The sequence below is a fragment of the Zophobas morio genome, unplaced genomic scaffold, assembly GCF_036711695.1.
Source record: "Zophobas morio isolate AGI-343-1 ecotype UQ-CSIRO unplaced genomic scaffold, CSIRO_AGI_Zmor_V1 ptg000008l, whole genome shotgun sequence".
Classification (NCBI taxonomy): domain Eukaryota; kingdom Metazoa; phylum Arthropoda; class Insecta; order Coleoptera; family Tenebrionidae; genus Zophobas; species Zophobas morio.
This window is the reverse complement of record NW_026972113.1, coordinates 10,501,034-10,521,392: the sequence shown is the minus strand read 5'-3', so window position 1 is coordinate 10,521,392 and position 20,359 is coordinate 10,501,034. Positions and strand designations below refer to the sequence as shown.

Sequence of the window (20,359 nt, the reverse complement as noted above, 5' to 3'; positions counted from 1 at the left end):
CATCCAACTTAAACGAAATCATCAATACTTTTATCAAGTATGTTATAAGCTGTGAAACATTAATCCTTTTCCCGTCATAATTCAAACTACAACATTTTTAGATTCAAGGTCAACTGGAAATTTGTGAAAAGGAGATTTGCTACTTTGTGGTTTATAGTGGAGATAAGAATGACCTCCATATAGAAACAATATTTAGAGATCGAAAAATATGGACAGAAATTATGTTTCCAAAATTAGAAAAATTCTATCGCTGCTGTTTGGCTCCTGAAATAATACTGAACAGGAGGTCAAAAAATTTGAAATGTTTAAATTTTGTTGGTTGTCTGTATGCCCCATTTTTTAAGGGATTAGTAATATATAATTAAAATAAGCAGCATTTACAAATATTAATATTGCATGGGTTCGGTTTAACAAGTGTGTGCTGTGAAATTATACTGAGTATTACAGTCTGGATAGAAAGTCGCTAACCCGATTTGTTCTGTTACTGTCCTACAGAAGATAATATGCTTTTCTACCTGCCATCAACTCATCTCTCTTTAATCATACCTATATCGGCGTAGGTTGATTATGATTACAAAACTTTGACATCGTTTTACTTCTTTCATCTTCAGCAACAACTCAATGACGTTTCAGAGTATATATAATAAAACACGTTTCAATTTTATTTTTCATAAAGGATAAAAAATAATTAATATAAAACAGATTTATATGTGCCTCAGCTGCGGAGGATTGTAAATACCTTTTGATCTCTTAAATAAAACATACTTTACTATAACTAACTTTTAACGTATCCATCTTTTTTACTCTTTTAGTAAAAAAGATGGATACGTTATTTTGTCACTTCTAAAAACCGAAATGGTATTGTAAAATCGGAAATGCGATATCAAAATTTTATTCCGATAAATCGCTGAGTAAAAACAGCTCCCCCTGGTGGACAAGGTCCACATTAAATTAAGTCTGCAACCAAACCAGAATCTAAGTAAACCTGTATTCTGCTACGGCATCATAGCGCGTTTAATGGCGATTTCTCGTTTCAACAGATTCTGTCTTTTCGAGAGTTATTTACCTCAGTCGTGAATTTTTTAGGATTATAAATGGTATCAAAAGAAAGCTGACACTTTTCCCCAGGGGACCTCCTATCTCAGAATGCAAATCACTTCAGCACTTCTTCAAAAAATGCATCAATGTACCGGTTAAATCTGGTGTAAAAATTGGCCAACTTTATAATTTTTTTTTGTAAAAACTGCGGACTAGATATGAATATAAATATGGAGGTCCCCTGGACTCAAGTTTCTTAATTCGAAATATAATTTTTTTAAAGCGATATATCCCGTATTTTCAAAATGCAACTCCGGAAACCACGACGATGTTTTCAATGTATTTAGTATAGGGCAAAACCGATCCAGACGCGAGCCTTAAACGTAGAGTTTTGACAACTTTGACAATTTTTGATATGTCAAATGTCAAATGGAACTGTCCAATTATTACAAAAACAACACAACCATGTCTTTGTACATTCTAACTGAAATGGTAATTTAACATCAAACAAAGAGCGTAGCGATTTTCCAGACACCCGGTATAGTGTGAATATCAGTGTTTGACTGTGGTGGAATTTCAGGTGGGGAAGGAGATGTTGACGATCAAGTCGAAGGACGGCGACGGGCCGAGCTTCAACCTGTTGATGGAGCTCCTCCGAGGGGATCACTAGATGTGCCTTATTAGCTTTGGTGGCGGGGTCATACTTACAGACAGTATTGCTTATTACTCTTAGCTTTAAGTGGAATTTTACGTACTTAGTAACGTGCTGGACACTCGATTCACGTTTCCAGCATGTCTGATATTGAAACTGACATAGTTATAGTTTGAGTTGCAGCTCTGTACAGACATGCGGAAATTTTAAGGTTAGGTTTGACGGAATTGTATATATATTTTTAAATTAAGTTTCTATTTTGATATTTTTTATTATATATTATCTGAGGCTATTTATTGTGCCGAAACGTTGACGAATTTTTCTAACAGTTATTTTAGTAAGGCGTGCTCAAAGTATCTAATACGAGTCGGGCATAGTTTTTGCAATCGATTGTATAGCGCTTCGTGATTGGTCATCGAGTGGCCAATCGAGTCACGTTTTCACGTTTACACGGGTCACTCGATGATGGAGCATGAAAGCCCTACTGTTCCATTCCAATGGCGTGTTGATTTCAAGCGGTCAAACTGCTTTGCACGTAACGTAACGTACTCAGCGTAACGCATGCGCAATCATGAACAATTAGATTAGCCATCCTTGACGTCACGTTACGAATTACGGTATGCGTTGCGCTCGTGGACAAGACTATTGTTGTAAATAGTCTTTTTTATTTATTCAAAAAAAAAATAAAAAATAAAAATATTTTTGTAGTGCCAACACTTTAAATTTGTCTTTCGTTACGCACTCTATTAAAAATTGTTTTATTTATTTATTCGGACGCAACTTGTTATTTATTGTTGGCGTTGACTTTTAAAGTTGTGGAAAATTTTAATGCACGATTTTCGCTGCATGATCATCTGTACCAGTGTCAATATTAAAAAAAAAAAAAGAAAAAACATAAGACTTAGGGGAGGCCTTCCATGCCTGCATACAATGCAGTATTAGCCCTAATACTTTTTGTACTTGTCATTTACTAGCAATTTATACAAAAACAATTTTGTATTGAAATATTTAAATATACATTACATCAAAACAAGTCGTTTTCATTCATTAATATATTGTAAATAAATTTTAACTAAAGTTGTAAGCACAGAATGATGTATTCGTTAGACAATCTAAAACCTAGTCAGCCTACAGCGATAAATTTATTATTTACACCAATCACAATCATTCTTTCCTCTCGTCCTCGTCCTCCTCCTCCCAGTCGTCCATCAACTTGTGCACCGTCTCCCCCGCCGCCTTCGCCTTCTCCTTCTGGTCCGACTGCTGCGAATCCGTGTCCTCCCAGTCGTCCAGAATGGAGATCTTCGTCGAGATGGTCTTCTGGTGCGAGTCTTGCGAAGACTGAGAATTCTCATCATTGTACTGACTAGTGGAGGTGTCGCTCTGCGACAACTCGGGCTCGCCGGCCACCTCCTCCCTCGTCTTCTCGTCGTCCCCCAACTCCTCCTCGACCTCCTTATCCTCCTTTTCCTTCGTTTCGTCCTCCTCTGCAACCACCTTGCTCGCTTCCTCAATTTCTTCGTCAGTTTTCTCCGGTTGGGGTTGCTGGGGTTCCGCTTCGTCCTGGAATTCCACCAAGCTCGACTCCGGGATTTCCTCCCGATATTCCTCCCGAAGGGGGGACGCTTCTCGCTTTTCTTCCACGGGAGGCGGAGCCGCAGGCTCCGGCTCCGCCTCAGGTGCAAGCACCTCCCCCACTTCCGTTAACTCCGCCTCTTCCGCCTTCGTAGTCTCGACTTCGTCCACCTTTTCGGGTTCTTCAGGCGTCTCTTCAGGTATCTCTTCAGGTGTTTCTTCAGGTGTTTCTTCAGGTGTCTCTTCAGGTGTCTGCTCAGGTGTTTCTTCAGGCGCTTCTTCAGCCGGTGGCGCCTCTTCTTGACTCTCCACCACCGCCGGCTCCGCCGCCTCCTGTGGGGCGGTTTCCTCCGCAGGCACTAAAGGCGACGTGAACTCCAGCTGCTCGCCCTGCGTTAAACTCTCGATTATCGCGTCGGCGCGCGCGGGCGGCGCTTCGGGTTCTTTCGCCGGCTCCTCCTTCTGGACTTCCGGTTTGCTCTCTTCGTCGTAGAGAGACTCCTGTTTTAATTCCTGGTGGTTTTCGATCTCGCGCTGGATCATCTCGATTGACTCGATGTGAGTATCCTGGGGGTTCATCACGACTTGGCTGGCCGTGGAGGTGATTGTGGCGCCGTTGCGGATTTCGAGCATGCCTTGGGAGTTCACCATGATGTTGTCCTGCGAAAATAGCTCCAATTTATTGTGAAAAAAAGTGGTAGGTTATTTCGATAGAAGTTCCCTCGCCCGTGAAGTAATAAAGCCCGCTTTTTTGAAAAATTATAAAATTTGGTTGTGATTTTATCGAAAGGTCGCAAATCGAAAAAAAACAGTTGAAAATCGAAAAACTAAATAATGACAAAATTTAAAAGTCCAAGAATTGAAGAATGAAAAAGTAAAAAATCGGGACATGGAAAAGGAAACAAATCGAAAATCGATTCAAAAAAAAAAAAAAATTCTAAAATCAAAACGTTGAAAAATTAAAAAATTGAAAATTTGAGTAACGAAAATAGAAAACTCCGGAAATCAAAATATCAAGAAATAAAGTTGAAAAATCGAAAAACTGAGGATGGAAGAATTGAAAATTGAAAGCTTGGAAAATCGAAAATTCTAGAATCTAAAAACCAAAAAATTAAAAATTCGAAAATCGAGATTTCGAAAAATCCAAGAAACGAAATATCGGAAGTCTAATAATTGGATACTTTTAATATCGAAAATCGAAAACTCGGGAAATCAAAATATAGGGAAGTAAAAAAGTCGAAAAATCCAAAAGGAAACAAATGGAAAATTTGAATACCGAAAAATCGGAAAACCGAAAATTCTGGAATCTAAAAATTGGAAAACGAAAAACCAAAAAAATTGTAAAAATTCTAAAATCGCGATTTCCAAAAATCCAACAAACAAAATATCGAAAGTCGAAAAATCACAAATTCTAAAATCGAAAAGTCGAAAAATAGAAAAAATCAAAAATCGGGAAATTGAAATTGACAAAATCGAAAATTTGAAAAACGAAAATTCGAAATTTGAAAAATTGAAAATGAGAAAAATCGAAATTTCGAAAAATCCAAGGTCGAAAAATAAAAAATTCGATGAATCAAGTATTTGAAAAATTGCAAAATAGAAAAACTGAACAGTGGAAAAATTAAAAATTCGGGAAAGCGTAAAACAAAAAAAAATAAAGTTTAAAAACTGAAAACGTTAAAACTGAAAATTAAAAATTCTAAAAATCATAAAATCGAAGGAACGAAAATTAGAAAAATTGAAAATTGAAAATTCGAGGAACGAAAAACTGAAGAATGGTAAAATTGAAAAGTAAAAAAATTAAAAAGTCTAAAAACTGGAGAACATAAAAATTTAAAAATGAAAAATTCAAAAAATTAAAATCTAAAATACGAAAAGTAGAGTGAAAATTCGAGCACTGAAAATCGGAAATTCCAGAAATCAAAAAATCGAAAAGTAAAAAAAAAATTAAAAACCAAAAATTCAAAAATCGAAGGAAATAATTTAAAAATTCGAACATTGAAAAATGAAAATTCCATGAATCAAATATTCCAAAAACCTTATATTCAAAAATTCTAAAATCGACAATTCCAAATTTCCAAGAATCGAAATGTAAAAAAAACCGAAATATCGAAAGTCGAAAAATTGAAAAATCTAAAAGCGAAAAATCGAAACGTTGACAATTGGAAAAAATTAAAATCTAAAAATGAAAAAGCGAAAAGCAAAAAATTGAAAAATTGAGAATGCAAAAATTGAAAATTCGGGAAACCGAAAAATCAAAAATTCGAAAATTGAGGTTTCGAAAAATGTAAGAATCGAAATGTAGAAAAAACGAAATATAAAAAATCGAAATTTCGAGAACTGAAAATTTGAAAATTCGAGTAACGAAAATCGAAAACTCGGGAAATCAAAATTTCGAAAAATCCAAGATTGAAAAATCAAAAATTCGATGAATTAAATATTTGAAAAATCGAAAAAAAAAGCAAACAATTGGAAAGTTGAAAAATTGAAAAATAAAAAACTTAAGAATGGAAAAATTAAAAATTCGGGAAACCATACATTAAAGTTTAAAAGTTGAAGAACGTAAAAATTGAAAATTCGAGCAATGAAAATCAGAAAGACAATTCGGGAAATTAATAAATCGAAAAGTAAAAAAAAATTAAAAACCAAAAATTAAAAAATTTAAAAGCGGTAAATCGAAATGTCAAAAAATGGAAAAAATGAAAATCGAGAAATGAAATGGGAAAAATACAAAACTCAAAAAATGGAAGAATGTCGAAAATACGAAAAGTAGAAATTAAAAATGAAACAAATTAAAAATTCGAATATTGAAAAATCTAAATACAATGATAAAATATTCGGACCGAAAAATCAAAAATTCTAAAATCGACAAATCTAAATTTCCAAAAATTGAAATGTTGAAAAAAAAATAAATATCGAAAGTCGAAAAATGGAAAAAAAGGAAAAATCGCGAAACGAAAAAGCGACACGTAAAAAAATTGAAAAACTGAAGAATGCAAAAACTGAAAATTCGGTAGAGCGAAAAGACTTAAAAGTTCAAAAACTGAAGAAAAAAATAAAACAAAAAATGGATAATTCGAAAAATCAAAAAACCGAAGAATAAATAAAGATTGAAAATTATGGAAACGGAAAAATAAAAGTCTAAAAACTGAAAATTGTAAAAATTGAAAATTTGAAAAATCAAAAAATTGAAAGATTGAAAATTTGAGCAACAAAAATCTAAAATTTGAAAAATAGAAGAATTGGAAATTCGAAAAGGAAATATTGAAAAATCAAAAATTCGATGAATCAAATATTCGAAAAACCAAAAATTTCGAAAATACAGAACCCGAAAAATCGAAAACAGAAAAAACAAAAATTCTGAAATCGACAATTCCAAGAATCGAAGTGTAGAAAAAAACGAAATATCCAAAGTCAAAAAATGAAAAAACAAAAAATTGAAAATTCGGGAAACCGAAAAATAAAAATTTAAAAGTCCAAAAACCGAAGAATGTAAAAATTGAAAATTCGAAAAATCTAAGAAACGAAAAGTAGAAAGATTGAAAAATCGAAAAACTGAAGAGCGCAAAAAAATGAAAATTAGGGAAAGCTCAAAAGAAAAAAATTAAAAGTCTAAAATCTGTAAAACGTAAAATTTGAAAATTCGAAAAATCCAAAAATGGAATAATTGAAAAATTGGGACATCGAAATTAAAAAAATTGAATCGAAATTTGTAAAAATGGGAAAAACAAAAATTTGAAAAACTAAAGAATGCAAAAAACTGAAAATCCGGTAAAGCGAAGATTTAAAAGTCTAAAAAAATAAAAAATGGAAAATTCGAAAAATCAAAAATTGAAAAAACGAAAAGAAAAAAATTGAAAAATAAAAAAACCGAAGATACAAAGAATATTGAAAATTAGGGAAACCGAAAAATACAAGTCTAAAAACTGGAAAATGTAAAAATTGAAAATTCGAAAAATCAAAAATTCGAAAATGAGATATTGAAAAATTCAAGAATCGATCTAGAAAAAATGAAATATCGGAAGTCGAAAAATCACAAATTCTAAAAACGGAAAGTCGAAAAATGGAATACATTATTGAAAAATCGAGAAATCGGAATTGAAAAAAAATCGAAATTTCGAAAACTGAAAATCCGAAAAATCGAAAATTCAAAACTTCGAAAACTGAAAAAACAAAAATTTGAAAAATGAGAAGCTGAAGAATCAAAATGTAAAATGGAAAATTCCAAAATTTAAAATCGAAAAACCGAAAAATCAAAAATTCTGAAATCGACAATTCCAAGAATCCAAGTATAGAAAAAAACGAAATAGTATCGAAAAATGAAAAAAAAGGAAAAATCGAGAAATGAAAAAGTGACAAGTAAAAAATATTGAAAAATCGAAAAATCGGAGGATGTAAAAACTAAAAACCGAAAAGTAAAAAATTTGAAAAACTGAAAAGCCGGTAAAGCGAAAAGATTTAAAAGTCCAAAAAAATTAAAAATGGAAAATTCGAAAAATCAAAACTTGAAAAAACGAAAGGAAAAAAAATTGAAAAACCAAAAAACCGAAGAGTACAAAAAAGATTGAAAATTAGGGAAACCAAAAATAAAAGTCTAAAAACTGAAAAATGTAAAAATTGAAAATTCGAAAAGTCAAAAAATTGAAAAGATTGCAATAACTGAAAATCCGGTAAAGCAAAAAGATCTAAAAGTCCATAAAAATAAAAAATGGATAATTTGAAAAATCAAAAACTAAAAAAAAAACGAAAAGTAATAAAAATTGAAAAATAAAAAAGTCGAAGAATACAAAAAAGATTGAAAATTAGTGAAACCGAAAAATAAAAGTCTAAAAACCGGAAAATGTAAAAATTGAAAATTCGAAAAATCAAAAAATTCAAAGATTGAAATTTCGAGCATCAAAAATCGAAAATTTGAAAAATAGAAGAATTGGAAAATCGAAAAGGAAACAAATTGAAAATTCGAATATTTAAAAATCTAAAATTCGATTAATCAAATTTTTGAAAAACCAAAAAATCAAATATTCGAATATTCAAAAATCTAAAATTCGATGAATTAAATTTTCGAAAAACCAAAAAATCAAAAATTCGAAAATCGAGATATTGAAGAATCCAAGAATCGAAAGCTAGAAAAAATTAAATATTCGAAGTCGAAAAATCGCAAATTCTAAAAACGGAATACATACATTGAAAAATCGAGAAATCGGAATTAAAAAAAAATCGAAATTTCGAAAATTGAAAATCCGAAAAATCGAAAATTCAAAACATCGAAAACTAAATAAATAAAAATTTCAAAAATGAGAAGCTGAAGAATCGAAATGTAAAAAAAATGGAAAATTCGAAAATTTAAAATCGAAAAACTGAAAAATAAAAAATTCTGAAATCGACAATTCCAAAAATCGAAGTGTAGAAAAAAACGAAATATCGAAAATCGAAAAATGGAAAAAAAGGAAAAATCGAAAAATGAAAAAGCGAAAACTAAAAAAATGAAAAATTGAAAAATCTAAGAAACGAAAAGTAGAAAGTTTGAAAAATCGAAAAACTGAAGAACACAAAAAAATGAAAATTAGGGAAAGCGCAAAATAAAAAAAGTCCAAAACCTGAAAAACGTAAAATTTGAAAATTCGAAAAACCCAAGAATGGAATAATTGAAAAATTGGGACATCGAAATTAAAAAAATTGAAAAATCGAAGTACAAAAGATGAAAATTCGAGTTTCAAAAAATTAACAAATCGGAAATTTCAAAAATCGAAAATTCGGTGAATCAAATGTTAAACTTAAATGTATAACCTTAAAGCGTTCACGATTTCAAAGCACTAGGTTCTGCAAAATGTTATACAACTTTGATTTTTTCCTCAAAAATCTGGACTTTCTAGGGTAAAAAGTCAAGACGGATTCATGAATCACACATAGAGGAGTAATGAAATTCTGTAAAATTTAAACTAAAAATTTTGATTAACGATTTAAGTACCTTCCGATTACCTTGAAACACGATTTTGCAGTTTCAAAGTTAATTTGGAAAATGCTGTTATACAATTTTGTTTTTTTTTCCAAAAACCTGGATGTCTAGGACAAACACTCAACACGGATTCATAAACCACAACTTAAACAACATTTACTACAATAAACTAGTAACAGACGAGTGACAGAAACAGGGACCTATTTTTTCGTACTGTCAAAAAATTTACCTGTGACGTGATGAACTGCTCCTGCTGCCCATCCACCGGATGACTATACAACACCACGATATTCGAATTGTCGTTATTAACCTCCTCCTGATTATCCCCGTAGTCGTGGTCCGTCAACACCATCACCAACTCGTCAGTCGAACCGATATCGCCCGAAGACAACATCGACTGCGTTATCACCCCATCAGTCGTAATAACCTCGTTCTGAGTCGTCGTGAACGAGTCGCGCCCCGACAATTCCGGCAAAATAAACTCGGGCTGTTCGTTTTGGTCGCTGAACGTCTGCTGATTCGGTTGCAAAAATATCTGCTGACTATCATTCAAAACGACGATGTCGACCAACCCCAGACTCGTCGCTATCCCAGTAGCCACATTATTCAACGCTTCGGCTTCCGAACTCGGTTCTAGAGTGAGCTGTCGGGTGTGTTCTTGGCGCTCTTGAACCTTCACATTCGATAAAATGTTCACCTACGAAAAATAAAAAAATTGTAGTAGAGTGACGCGAAAGTGGCGCAGTCGGTTATTACTTTTTTCGAGCCTTGCGGTTCGGGGTCGGAGATGATTTCGGGGAGAATGTACTCGTCTTTGACCGCCTCGTCGTCGTCGAGCTCCTCCATGTAGTCCATCTCGTCTATGCTCACAATCCCGTCCCTCATGGCTTCGCTCTTGTGCTGCCCCCTCACGTGCGAGAACAAGTTAACCCCGGATTGGAACCGCTTCGTACAGTACTGGCAATCGTAGTTGCTCTTGTTCGACTTCCCCGTGTGACCCGTGATCTGTATGTGACTCGTCAAGGTCGTCTGCGACGTGAACGCCAGCTTACACTCCATACACTGGATCTCGTTTTTGCCGTGACGTAATTTGTGTTTCGTGAGTATGTTGGAGGAAAGGGCGATGAAAGGGCACTGGTCGCACTTGGGGAAGTTGTACCCGGGGGGCGGCTTCATCCCGTGTTTCGTGTACAAGTGATACATCAGCAGGTTCTGCTTGTTGCATCTGTGACCGCAGTACTTGCACAACTTCGGATCGAACTTTTCGTTGTGGACGTCCGTCATGTGTTTGCGGTACAAGTAGTAGAGGACGAACTCGACGGGCTCGTCGTCGGTGCTGCACCGGTCGCACATCCACGGAGCCTTGTTTTCGGGCCTCGCCTCCGCCTCGCGGTTCTTCACGGGCTTCGGCGACTCCACCTTCTGGATTTCGGTGACCTTCAACCTCGGCGCCCTCTCCACCTTCGCCACCTCCGGCGACTTATTCTTCGCCATGATCTTCAACCGAATGTTTTTATTCTTTTTCACTAGTTGTGGGTACTTTTTTAGAATCTCTGTCACGATTTTCTCGTGATTCAGCTCCCCGGCACTTTTCCCCTCCGTGGCGATGCTAATCGTCGTTTGTTTGTTCTCGGGCTCGTCGAACCTCACCTTCTTCACCACCCCTCCTTTCTTCTGCTCCGGCATCTTCCTCTTGCCGAGTTCCGGCATCTCCACGTCGTCCAAGTCCGCGTCTTGGCTCAAGCCCGACCTGATTTTCTGCTCCTTGACGTAGTTCTTGAGTTCCTCCATGTCTAGACTGGGGCTGCCGAGCTTCTTCGCCGGGATCGCGGCCCGGTTGGCGTTGGGTATGTGCCTGAGGTCGTCGAAGGAGGTGGTGGCGCGTTGCTCCTCCTCCTGGGTGAGGAGGGGCTTGCTGGTGTACGAGATTTCTTCGAAGCTGGTGTCCATGGGGTTGAGCGGGGGCAGGTCGTCGTCGGGCCACTCGAAGCGGGTTGGCTTGGGCGTGTTGTCGGGGATGGAGAGGGGGTCGGGGGGCGGGGCCCACTTGGGTTCCGAGTAGCTCAGTTGGGAGACGCTGTGCGAGTGGGAGGGCGACGGAGCGGGGATGCTCTTGCGCTTCCAGACGGGGAGTTTGCGACCGGGGAGGGGCGCCGGTAGATCCGAGTGGTGGGGGGGCTTGGGCGTGGACTTTTTCACTTAAAAATAGAAAGCCTACTCTTTAATAACTTCCCCCAACAAATTAGAAATAGAATTTTTCTTTTTTGTTCCTTTTTTAATTATTCGACTTATTAGTCGTTTTTTCAATTGTAGATTTTTTCTGTTTTATGATTTTTGAATTTTTCGTTTTTCAGTTTTTGATTTGAAATTTTTCTAATTTTCGTTTTAAAAAGATAAAAAAATTTGAAGATTTTCACTTTTTCAATTTTACGATTTTTTGATGTTACCATTTTCCAACTATCGGATTTTAAAACTTTTTCATTTATGACTTTTCAATTTTTCGATTTTTAATTTTTCAGTTTTTCCATTCTTAATTTTTAATTTCTTCAAATTTTCGATTTATAATTTCTTTTTTTTGCAATTCCAATTTTTTCAATTTTTCGATTTATAAACTTTGAATTTTTTATTTCTTTAATTTTCAGTACGCAACTCTTCAAGTTTACATTTTTAAATTTGTCAGTTTTTGATTTTTTTAATTTTGGATGTTTCTATTTCTTAGTCCGATTTTGTTTCTTTTTTTTTTTAATTTTACGGTTATTTCATGTTCTGATTTTATAACTTTTCTTTTTTCTCGATATAAAATTTTCCAATTTTTTGGTTTTCAATTTTTCATTTGAAATTTTTCTAGTTTTCATTTTAGATATAATTTTTTAAAATTTTCGCTTTTTCAATTTTCCGATTTTTGAATGTTTCCATTTTCCAACCATTGAATTTTAAAACTTTTTCATTTATATGATTTTTCAATTTTTCGATTTTTAATTTTTCAGTTTTTCGATTCTTCATTTTTAATTTCTTCAAATTTTCGATTTATAAATTTTGAATTTTTTATTTCATTAATTTTACGTATGCAACTCTTCAAGTTTCCATTTTTAAATTTGTTAGTTTTTCATTTTTTTTTTTTTTATTTTGGACGTTTCTATTTCTTGGTCCGATTTTGTTTCTTTTTTTTTTTTAATTTTACGGTTATTTCATGTTCTGATTTTATAACTTTTCTTTTTTCTCGATATGAAATTTTCCAATTTTTTGGTTGTCAATTTTTCATTTGAAATTTTTCTAGTTTTCATTTTAAATATAATTTTTTAAAATTTTCTCTTTTTCAATTTTCCGATTTTTGAATGTTTCCATTTTCCAACTATTGGATTTTAAAACTTTTGCATTTATATGACTTTTCAATTTTTCGATTTTTAATTTTTCAGTTTTTCGATTCTTCATTTTTAATTTCTTCAAATTTTCGATTTATATAATTTCTTTTTTTGCAATTCCAATTTTTTCAAATTTTCGATTTATAAACATTGAATTTTTTATTTCTTTAATTTAACATACGCAACTCTTCAAGTTTACATTTTTAAATTTGTCAGTTTTTCATTTTTTTTTTTTTATTTTGGATGTTTCTATTTCTTGGTCCGATTTTGTTTCTTTGTTTTTTTTTTAAATTTACGGTTTTTTCATATTCCGATTTTATAACTTTTCTTTTTTCTCGATATGAAATTTTCCAATTTTTTGGTTTTCAATTTTTCATTTGAAATTTTTCTAGTTTTCATTTTAAATATAATTTTTAAAAATTTTCGGTTTTTTAATTTTCCGATTTTTGAATGTTTCCATTTTCCAACTATTGAATTTTAAAACTTTTTCATTTATATGACTTTTCAATTTTTCGATTTTTAATTTTTCAGTTTTTCGATTCTTCATTTTTAATTTCTTCAAATTTTCGATTTATAATTTCTTTTTTTTGCAATTCCAATTTTTTCAATTTTTCGATTTATAAACTTTGAATTTTTTATTTCTTTAATTTTACGTACGCAACTCCTCAAGTTTGCATTTTTAAATTTGTCAGTTTTTGATTTTTTTTAATTTTGGATGTTTCTATTTCTTGGTCCGATTTTGTTTCTTTATTTTTTTTTTAATTTTACGGTTATTTCATTTTCTGATTTTATAACTTTTCTTTTGAATTGAATTTTAAAACTTTTTCATGTATATGACTTTTCAATTTTTCGATTTTTAATTTTTCAGTTTTTCGATTCTTCATTTTTAATTTGTTCAAATTTTCGATTTATAATTTCTTTTTTTTTGCAATTCCAATTTATTTCAAATTTCTAAAATTTGTTTTTCATAGTTTTTCGATGTTTCAATTTTTGTTTTTTTCGATTTATAATTTCTTCTTTTTGCAATTCCAATTTTTTTCAAATTTCTAAAATTTGTTTTTCATAGTTTTTCAATGTTTCAATTTTTGGTTTTTTCAGTCCTTCGATATTCAATTTTTCGATTTTGCAATTTTCCGTTTTTTCAGTTTTTCGATTTTTCAATTTTTCCTAACTTCAACGTTTCAAATCAAAAAAATTGAAAAATTGCAAAATTGTCAAATTGAAGAATCGAAAATTAAAAAACGAAAAAGTATAAAATGAAAACTTGGAAATCAAGATCTTGAAAAATTGAAGAAATGAAAAACTGAAAGATCAAAAATTGGGAAACTTGAAAATCGTCAATCAACAAATTAAATATTGTAAAATCGAAATATTGAAAATTAAAGAAACCGGAAAATCTGATAAGTAATCTAAAAGTTGCAAAATTAGAAAATGAAAAAATAGAAAACTAGAATATTGAAAATTCGAAATTTCGAAAATTGAAAACGAGAAGAATCGAAAAATTCGCAAAATCTAATGTCGAAAAATAAAAAATTCTATGAATCAAAAATTTTAAAAATCAAATATTAAAAAAACCAAAATTCGAAAAATCGGAAAGTTAAAAAATTGAAAAAGAAAAAACCGAAGAATGGAAAAATTGAGACTTCGGAAAACCAGAAAATAAAAAAATAAAAGTCCAAAAACTAAAGAAAAAAATAAAGTCGAAAAATCAAAAATTTGAAAACTAGAAGAATTGAGAAATAGAAAAATCAAAAAAGAAACCAAAAATCCGAATAATAAAAAATCAAAATTCAATTATCAAATATTCGAAAAACACAAAATTTTGAAAATTGAAATTTGAAAAAAGAAATCAAAAATCCGAATAATAAAAAATCAAAATTCAATTATCAAATATTCGAAAAACACAAAAATTTGAAAATTGAAAAACCGAAAAATCAAAAATTCTAAAATCGATAATTCCAAATTTTCAAGAATTAAAATCTAGAAAAAACGAAATATCGAAACTCGAAAAAAGGAAAAAATCTGAAAATCCAAGAATGTAAAAATTGAAAACCGAAAAGTAAAAAATTTGAAAAACTGATGAATGTATAAATTGAAAATCCGGGAAATCGAAAAATATAAAAACGGAAAAATCAAAAATTCTAAAATCGATAATTCCAAGTTTCCAAGAATCGAAATGTAAAAAAAAACGAAATATCGAAAGTCGAAAATTGGAAAAAAAAAATCGTGAAATGAAAAACCGAAAATTAAAAAAACTGAAAAATCGAAGAATGTAAAAATTGAAAACCGAAGAGGAAAAAAAATGAAAAACTGAAAAATTGAAAAATTGGAGAAATCAAAAATCGAAAAAACGAAAACTAAAAAGATTGAAAAAAAATTCAAGCACCGACTTCAAATTTTCGAGTCAAAAATGAAAAAGTAAATAAGTATAAAAAGAAAACTTGGAAATCAAGAACTTGAAAATTTGAAGAAACGAAAAATTGAAAAATCAAAAATTGAGAAACTTAAAAATCGTGCAAAATCGAAAAACTAAATACTGTATAATCGAAATACTGAGAATTAAAGAAATCGGAAATTCTGATAAATGATCCAAAAATTACAAAATCAGAAAATCTAAAAATGAAAATGAAAAAATAGAAAATTCTCAATTTCGAAAATTGAAAATGAGAAAAATCGAAAATTCGAAAACTGAAAAAACGAAAATTCGAAAAATTGAAAAAGAAAAATGAAAAACTGAAAATTCGGGAAACCGGAAAATTAAAAAATTTGGAAGTCTAAAAACCGAAGAATGTAAAAAATGAAAAATGGAAAATTGAAAAATCGAAAAATGAAAAGGCGAAAAGTAAAAAATCTAAAAAATCCAAGAATCTAAAAATTGAAAACCGAAAAGTAAAAAATTTGAAAAACTGAAGAATGCAAAAATTGAAAATCCGGGAAACCCAAAAATAAATATTTAAAAGTCCAAAAACCGAAGAATGTAAAAACTGAAAAATTGAAAATTCGAGAAATGAAAAATCGAAAAGCAGAAAATTGAAAGAAAAATTGTAAAATTGAAAAATCAAAAATGGAAAAACGAAAAATCGAAAGATCAAAAATTGATAACCTTTAAAATCGTGCAAAACCGAAAACTAAATATTGAAAACTCGAAATATTGAAAATTAAGAAATCGGAAAATCTGATAAGTAATCCAAAAATTACAAAATTAGAAAATCTAAAAATGAAATTGAAAAAATAGAAAATTAGAAAATTCTAAATTTCGAAAATTGAAAATGAGAAAAATCGAAAATTCGAAAAATCTAATGTCGAAAAATAAAAAATTCCCCGAATCAAATATTTGAAGAATCAAAAACTAAAAAACGAGAATTCGAAAAACTGAAAAAGAAAAAAAACTGAAAAACTGAAAATTCGGGAAACCGGAAAATAAAAAAATTTGAAAGTCTAAAAACTGAAGAATGGAAAAGTCGAAAAATCAAAAATCGAAAATTCGAAAAGTAGAAAGAGTGAAAATTCGTGCATCGAAAATGGGAAACTCCAGAAATCAAAAAATCGAAAAATCAAAAATTTGAAAAACGGAAATGAAAAATTGAAAAATCGAAAAATGAAAAGGCGAAAAGTAAAAAATTTGAAAAACTGAAGAATGTAAAAATTGAAAATCGGGGAAACCCAAAAATAAAGATTTAAAAGTCCAAAAACCGAAGAATGTAAAAACTGAAAAATTGAAAATTCGAGAAATGAAAAATCGAAAAGCAGAAAATTGAAAGAAAAACTGTAAAATTGAAAAATCGAAAATGAAAAAACGAAAAATCGAAAGATCAAAAATTGGTAACCTTTAAAATCGTGCAAAACCGAAAACTAAATATTGTAAAATCGAAATATTGAAAATTAAAGAAATCGGAAAATCTGATAAACAATCCACAAATTACAAAATTAGAAAATCTAAAAATGAAAATGAAAAAACAGAAAATTAAAAAATTGTAAATTTCGAAAATTGAAAATGAGAAAAATCGAAAATTCGAAAAATCTAATGTCGAAAAATAAAAAATTCCCTGAATCAAATATTTGAAGAATCGAAAACTAAAAAACGAAAATTCGAAAAATTGAAAAAGAAAAAACTGAAAAACTAAAAATTCGGGAAACCGGAAAATTTAAAAACTTGAAAGTCTAAAAACTGAAGAATGTAAAAACGCAAAGTGGAAAAATCTAAAAATCAAAAATCGAAAATACGAAAAGAAGAAAGATTGAAAATTCGTGCATCGAAAATGGGAAACTCTAGAAATCAAAAAATCGAAAATTCGAAAAATCAAAAAATCTAAAAATTGAAAACTGAAAAGTAAAAAATTTGAAATACTGAAGAATGCAAAAATTGAAATTCCGGGAAACCCAAAAATAAATATTTAAAAGTCCAAAAACCGAAGAATGTAAAAACTGAAAAATTGAAAATTCGAGAAATGAAAAATCGAAAAGCAGAAAATTGAAAGAAAAATTGTAAAATTGAAAAATCGAAAATGAAAAAACGAAAAATCGAAAGATCAAAAATTGATAACCTTTAAAATCGTGCAAAACCTAAAACTAAATATTGTAAAATCGAAATATTGAAATTAAGAAAATCGGAAAATCTGATAATCCAAAAATTACAAAATTAGAAAATCTAAAAATGAAAATGAAAAAACAGAAAATTAGAAACTTCTAAATTTCGAAAATTGAAAATGAGAAAAATCGAAAATTCGAAAAATCTAATGTCGAAAAATAAAAAATTCCGTGTATCAAATATTTGAAGAATCGAAAACTAAAAAACGAAAATTCGAAAAATTGAAAAAGAAAAAACTGAAAAACTAAAAATTCGGGAAACCGGAAAATTTAAAAACTTGAAAGTCTAAAAACTGAAGAATGTAAAAACGCAAAATGGAAAAATCAAAAAATCAAAAATCGAAAATACGAAAAGTAGAAAGATTGAAAATTCGTGCATCGAAAATGGAAACTCCAGATATCAAAAAATCGAAAATTCGAAAAATCAAAAATTTGAAAAATGAAAAGGCGAAAAGGAAAAAACCTAAAAAATCGAAGAATCTAAAAACTGAAAAACTGAAAATTCGGGAAACCGGAAAATTAAAAAATTTGGAAGTCTAAAAACTGAAGAGTGTAAAAAATGAAAAATGCAAAAATTGAAAATACAGGAAACCCAAAAATAAAGATTTAAAAGCCCAAAAACCGAAGAATGTAAAAACTGAAAAATTGAAAATTCCAGAAATCAAAAATGAAAAAACGAAAAATCGAAAGATCAAAAATTGATAACCTTTAAAATCGTGCAAAACCGAAAACTAAATATTGTAAAATCGAAATATTGAAAATTAAAGAAATCGGAAAATCTGATGCGTAATCCGAAAATGACAAAATTAGAAAATTTAAAATTTGGAAAATCGAGGAATTGAAAAATCAAAGACTGAAAATTTGAAAAATTGAATAAACAAAAAATTATAAAATCGAAAGAAATTTTGAAAACATAAAAGAAATGAAAAAACGAAAAGTTGCGATATAAAGTCCAGAAAATGAAAATCAAAGGATCGGGAAAAACTGAAAAATCTAAAAATGGAAAAATTAAAAAATGAAAGAAAGCGAAAAAACGAAAAATTGTTATATCAACAAATGTAGTGAGTCGTTCTTGGTTTAATTAATAAATTAATGAATGAGAGAGGATTTATTAAGCAAAATTTTGCGATGACGTCATCAATTTTTTTGGGAGTAGTTTCAGAGATTGTGTAATAAAAATTGATACGACAGACATAACGGAAACGGGGGACTACTTTTTTCGTACTGTAGAAGTCATAATACGTCGAGAAAACACGAAAGTGGCAAGCTCACGCTCAGGAATTAATAAACAAATGTGACCCTTAGTGTGACTCGTTATTAGGTCACAGCTTGAACGTGTTCAGTATAGGTTAGGTTAAATTTTTAAAACCGCCGGTTAAAAAATTACCTGCTGTACCGAAGTTGTGGGGGCTCTCTGGGGGCTTCTTCTTCACGCTCTTCACCACCGGCGCCACCGGCTGCTTCTGCGCGTCGAGCAGCTTCGTCAAAATCGTAATGTTCATAATTTGTGCAGTTTTGTACAATTTATCAAAAATAGACAAGTGGAACTCTAGCATCCCCGTATACATGAAATTGACGATGGGGACAATGACGTCGGCCTGCAGGTCCGCCGGCATGACGATCACGTTCTCGTCCAACCCGCACGTCTGCTCCAGGTACTGGAAGTACTCGGTGCAGGCGTTCATGACCAGCCGATGCACCTTCAGCTGGACGTTGCCCTCGAACTGGAGCGTCATGTCGCAGTAGTCAGTCTTGCTGAAGAACATCTGCAGGCGTTGGAGGAAGAAGATCCCCCAGTTGTCGACTCGCACTTGCTTCGTGTTGTCGCCCATGTTGGCTTCTAACCTCATACTAGTCTAGTTCAGCTCGGGGGGGACAGACATGGGGGCGCCTCGTCGGGGCTGCAAAGCACGACTTAGCACTAGCTTCACGCTTAAAAAAGAAAAAGAAAAGGCCAACTGTGGGAAGGCGAACCTTGAGGGGGTTATGTGCGGTGAAGAGGGGCTGGTTTCGGCCGGTTTTCGCTCGGACGGGCTTGGCATTGTTGGTTTTTTAATGTTTTTAATTCAAATTTACTGACCTTTTCCTTATATTGAAAATATTAGCTCCATCTCTACAGACGCATAAACATATTGGAGATACGCTACTACTTCTTTGTATTCGTAGGTGGCGCGGTCGTTGCGAGGAAAACAGCGCCAAGTTTGAATTTCGGGCGAGGAAAATCGGCGGAATTAAAAGAATTTTTACAAGAAAGGAGACAAGGGGTTGGAGTGAGTGAGGGTCTGCTGGACAACGAAGAATTTTTAGTTGGGTGAGTGATGGACTGTTTTTCTTTGATTGTTGCACGCAAACTGTACCAACAATGATTCATGAATAGTCCGATCAATGATTGGTTACAGGTGATGATCGGAAGATGGCGCCGCTACGAAAATTTGTAACTTGACGGGTAGAGGATGGAGGGCAGGGCCGTACTGGGACCACTGTGGAAGTAAAAATTGACATTCTTTTGAAATTTTCACGAAAAGTTATCCAAACTGGCAATTTTGAACCCGATTCTCAGGGTCATAGTAATTATTAGATGTCAAAAATGTTTTCTATGTTCTCCCACATTTTGTTTATCTATTTCATGTGGCCTTTGTTACCATACATTGCCCTAAATTTTTGACTTCGTGACCTTCAATGTCTACGAAGTCTTCCACATTTTCATCTATTTTATGTTCTCTCAATTTTGTTACTTTATCATTTTTTATTTCAGTAGGCCTTTGCTACCCTAAGATGCCCTAAAAATTTTGTAATATAGCCCAAATTTTGGTTTCGTCACCTTAACTGTTTACAAAGTGTTCCAAATTTTCATTTTTTAACTGAAATGTCGCCTTTATGTTCTCCGGCATAACGGTCATAGCAATTATTAAATGTCCAACATGTTTTTTTATGTTCTTCTGCATTTTGTTTCTGGATTTTTACTTCTCGTGACCTTCGTTGTCGTACAGTGCTGTGGTGACCGAATTTAAATCAAAGTTTTCGCGCTGAAATTAATTGACAGCGGCGCGAAATCGCATTTGAATAATTTGAATTTGAAAAAAAAGGTTCAATCACGAAAAGGAACTCCTTAAACATAGGCAACCAAATATGCATGGATGGTCTAATGCACGTAGCGCTTAGGAGTTAGTTGCATGATCTTTGGGTTAG

General features: G+C 31.8%; 2 protein-coding genes across 6 annotated transcripts in view; one reads left to right on the top strand and one right to left on the bottom strand.

The window, feature by feature from the left end:
* Positions 1-2,723, top strand: part of Hr39 (Hormone receptor-like in 39) — a 63,755-nt gene extending 61,032 nt beyond the window's left edge. For both annotated transcript variants that reach the window (XM_064050785.1, XM_064050787.1), the window contains exon 9: positions 1,619-2,723. In XM_064050785.1, coding sequence (XP_063906855.1) covers positions 1,619-1,708 — 90 coding nt within the window. In that variant the 3' untranslated portion in view covers positions 1,709-2,723. The remainder of the gene's footprint in view (positions 1-1,618) is intronic.
* A 4-nt stretch (positions 2,724-2,727) lies between these two features.
* On the bottom strand, positions 2,728-19,344 carry LOC135125305 (centrosome-associated zinc finger protein Cp190). 4 transcript variants are annotated; one of them, XM_064050782.1, is made up of 5 exons: positions 19,251-19,344; positions 18,558-19,102; positions 9,978-11,419; positions 9,451-9,918; positions 2,728-3,937 (listed from the first exon to the last, which is right to left on the bottom strand). In XM_064050782.1, exons 2-5 carry the CDS (start codon positions 19,018-19,020, stop codon positions 2,855-2,857), a joined length of 3,456 nt encoding a protein of 1,151 aa, XP_063906852.1. In that variant the 5' UTR covers positions 19,021-19,102; positions 19,251-19,344; the 3' UTR covers positions 2,728-2,854. The 4 variants fall into 4 exon arrangements, with proteins under 4 accessions (XP_063906852.1, XP_063906851.1, XP_063906854.1 ...); XM_064050781.1 differs by having other exon boundaries at positions 18,558-19,071; XM_064050784.1 differs by having other exon boundaries at positions 2,728-3,925; positions 18,558-19,071; positions 19,251-19,343.
* Between the last annotated feature and the right edge of the window lie 1,015 nt (positions 19,345-20,359).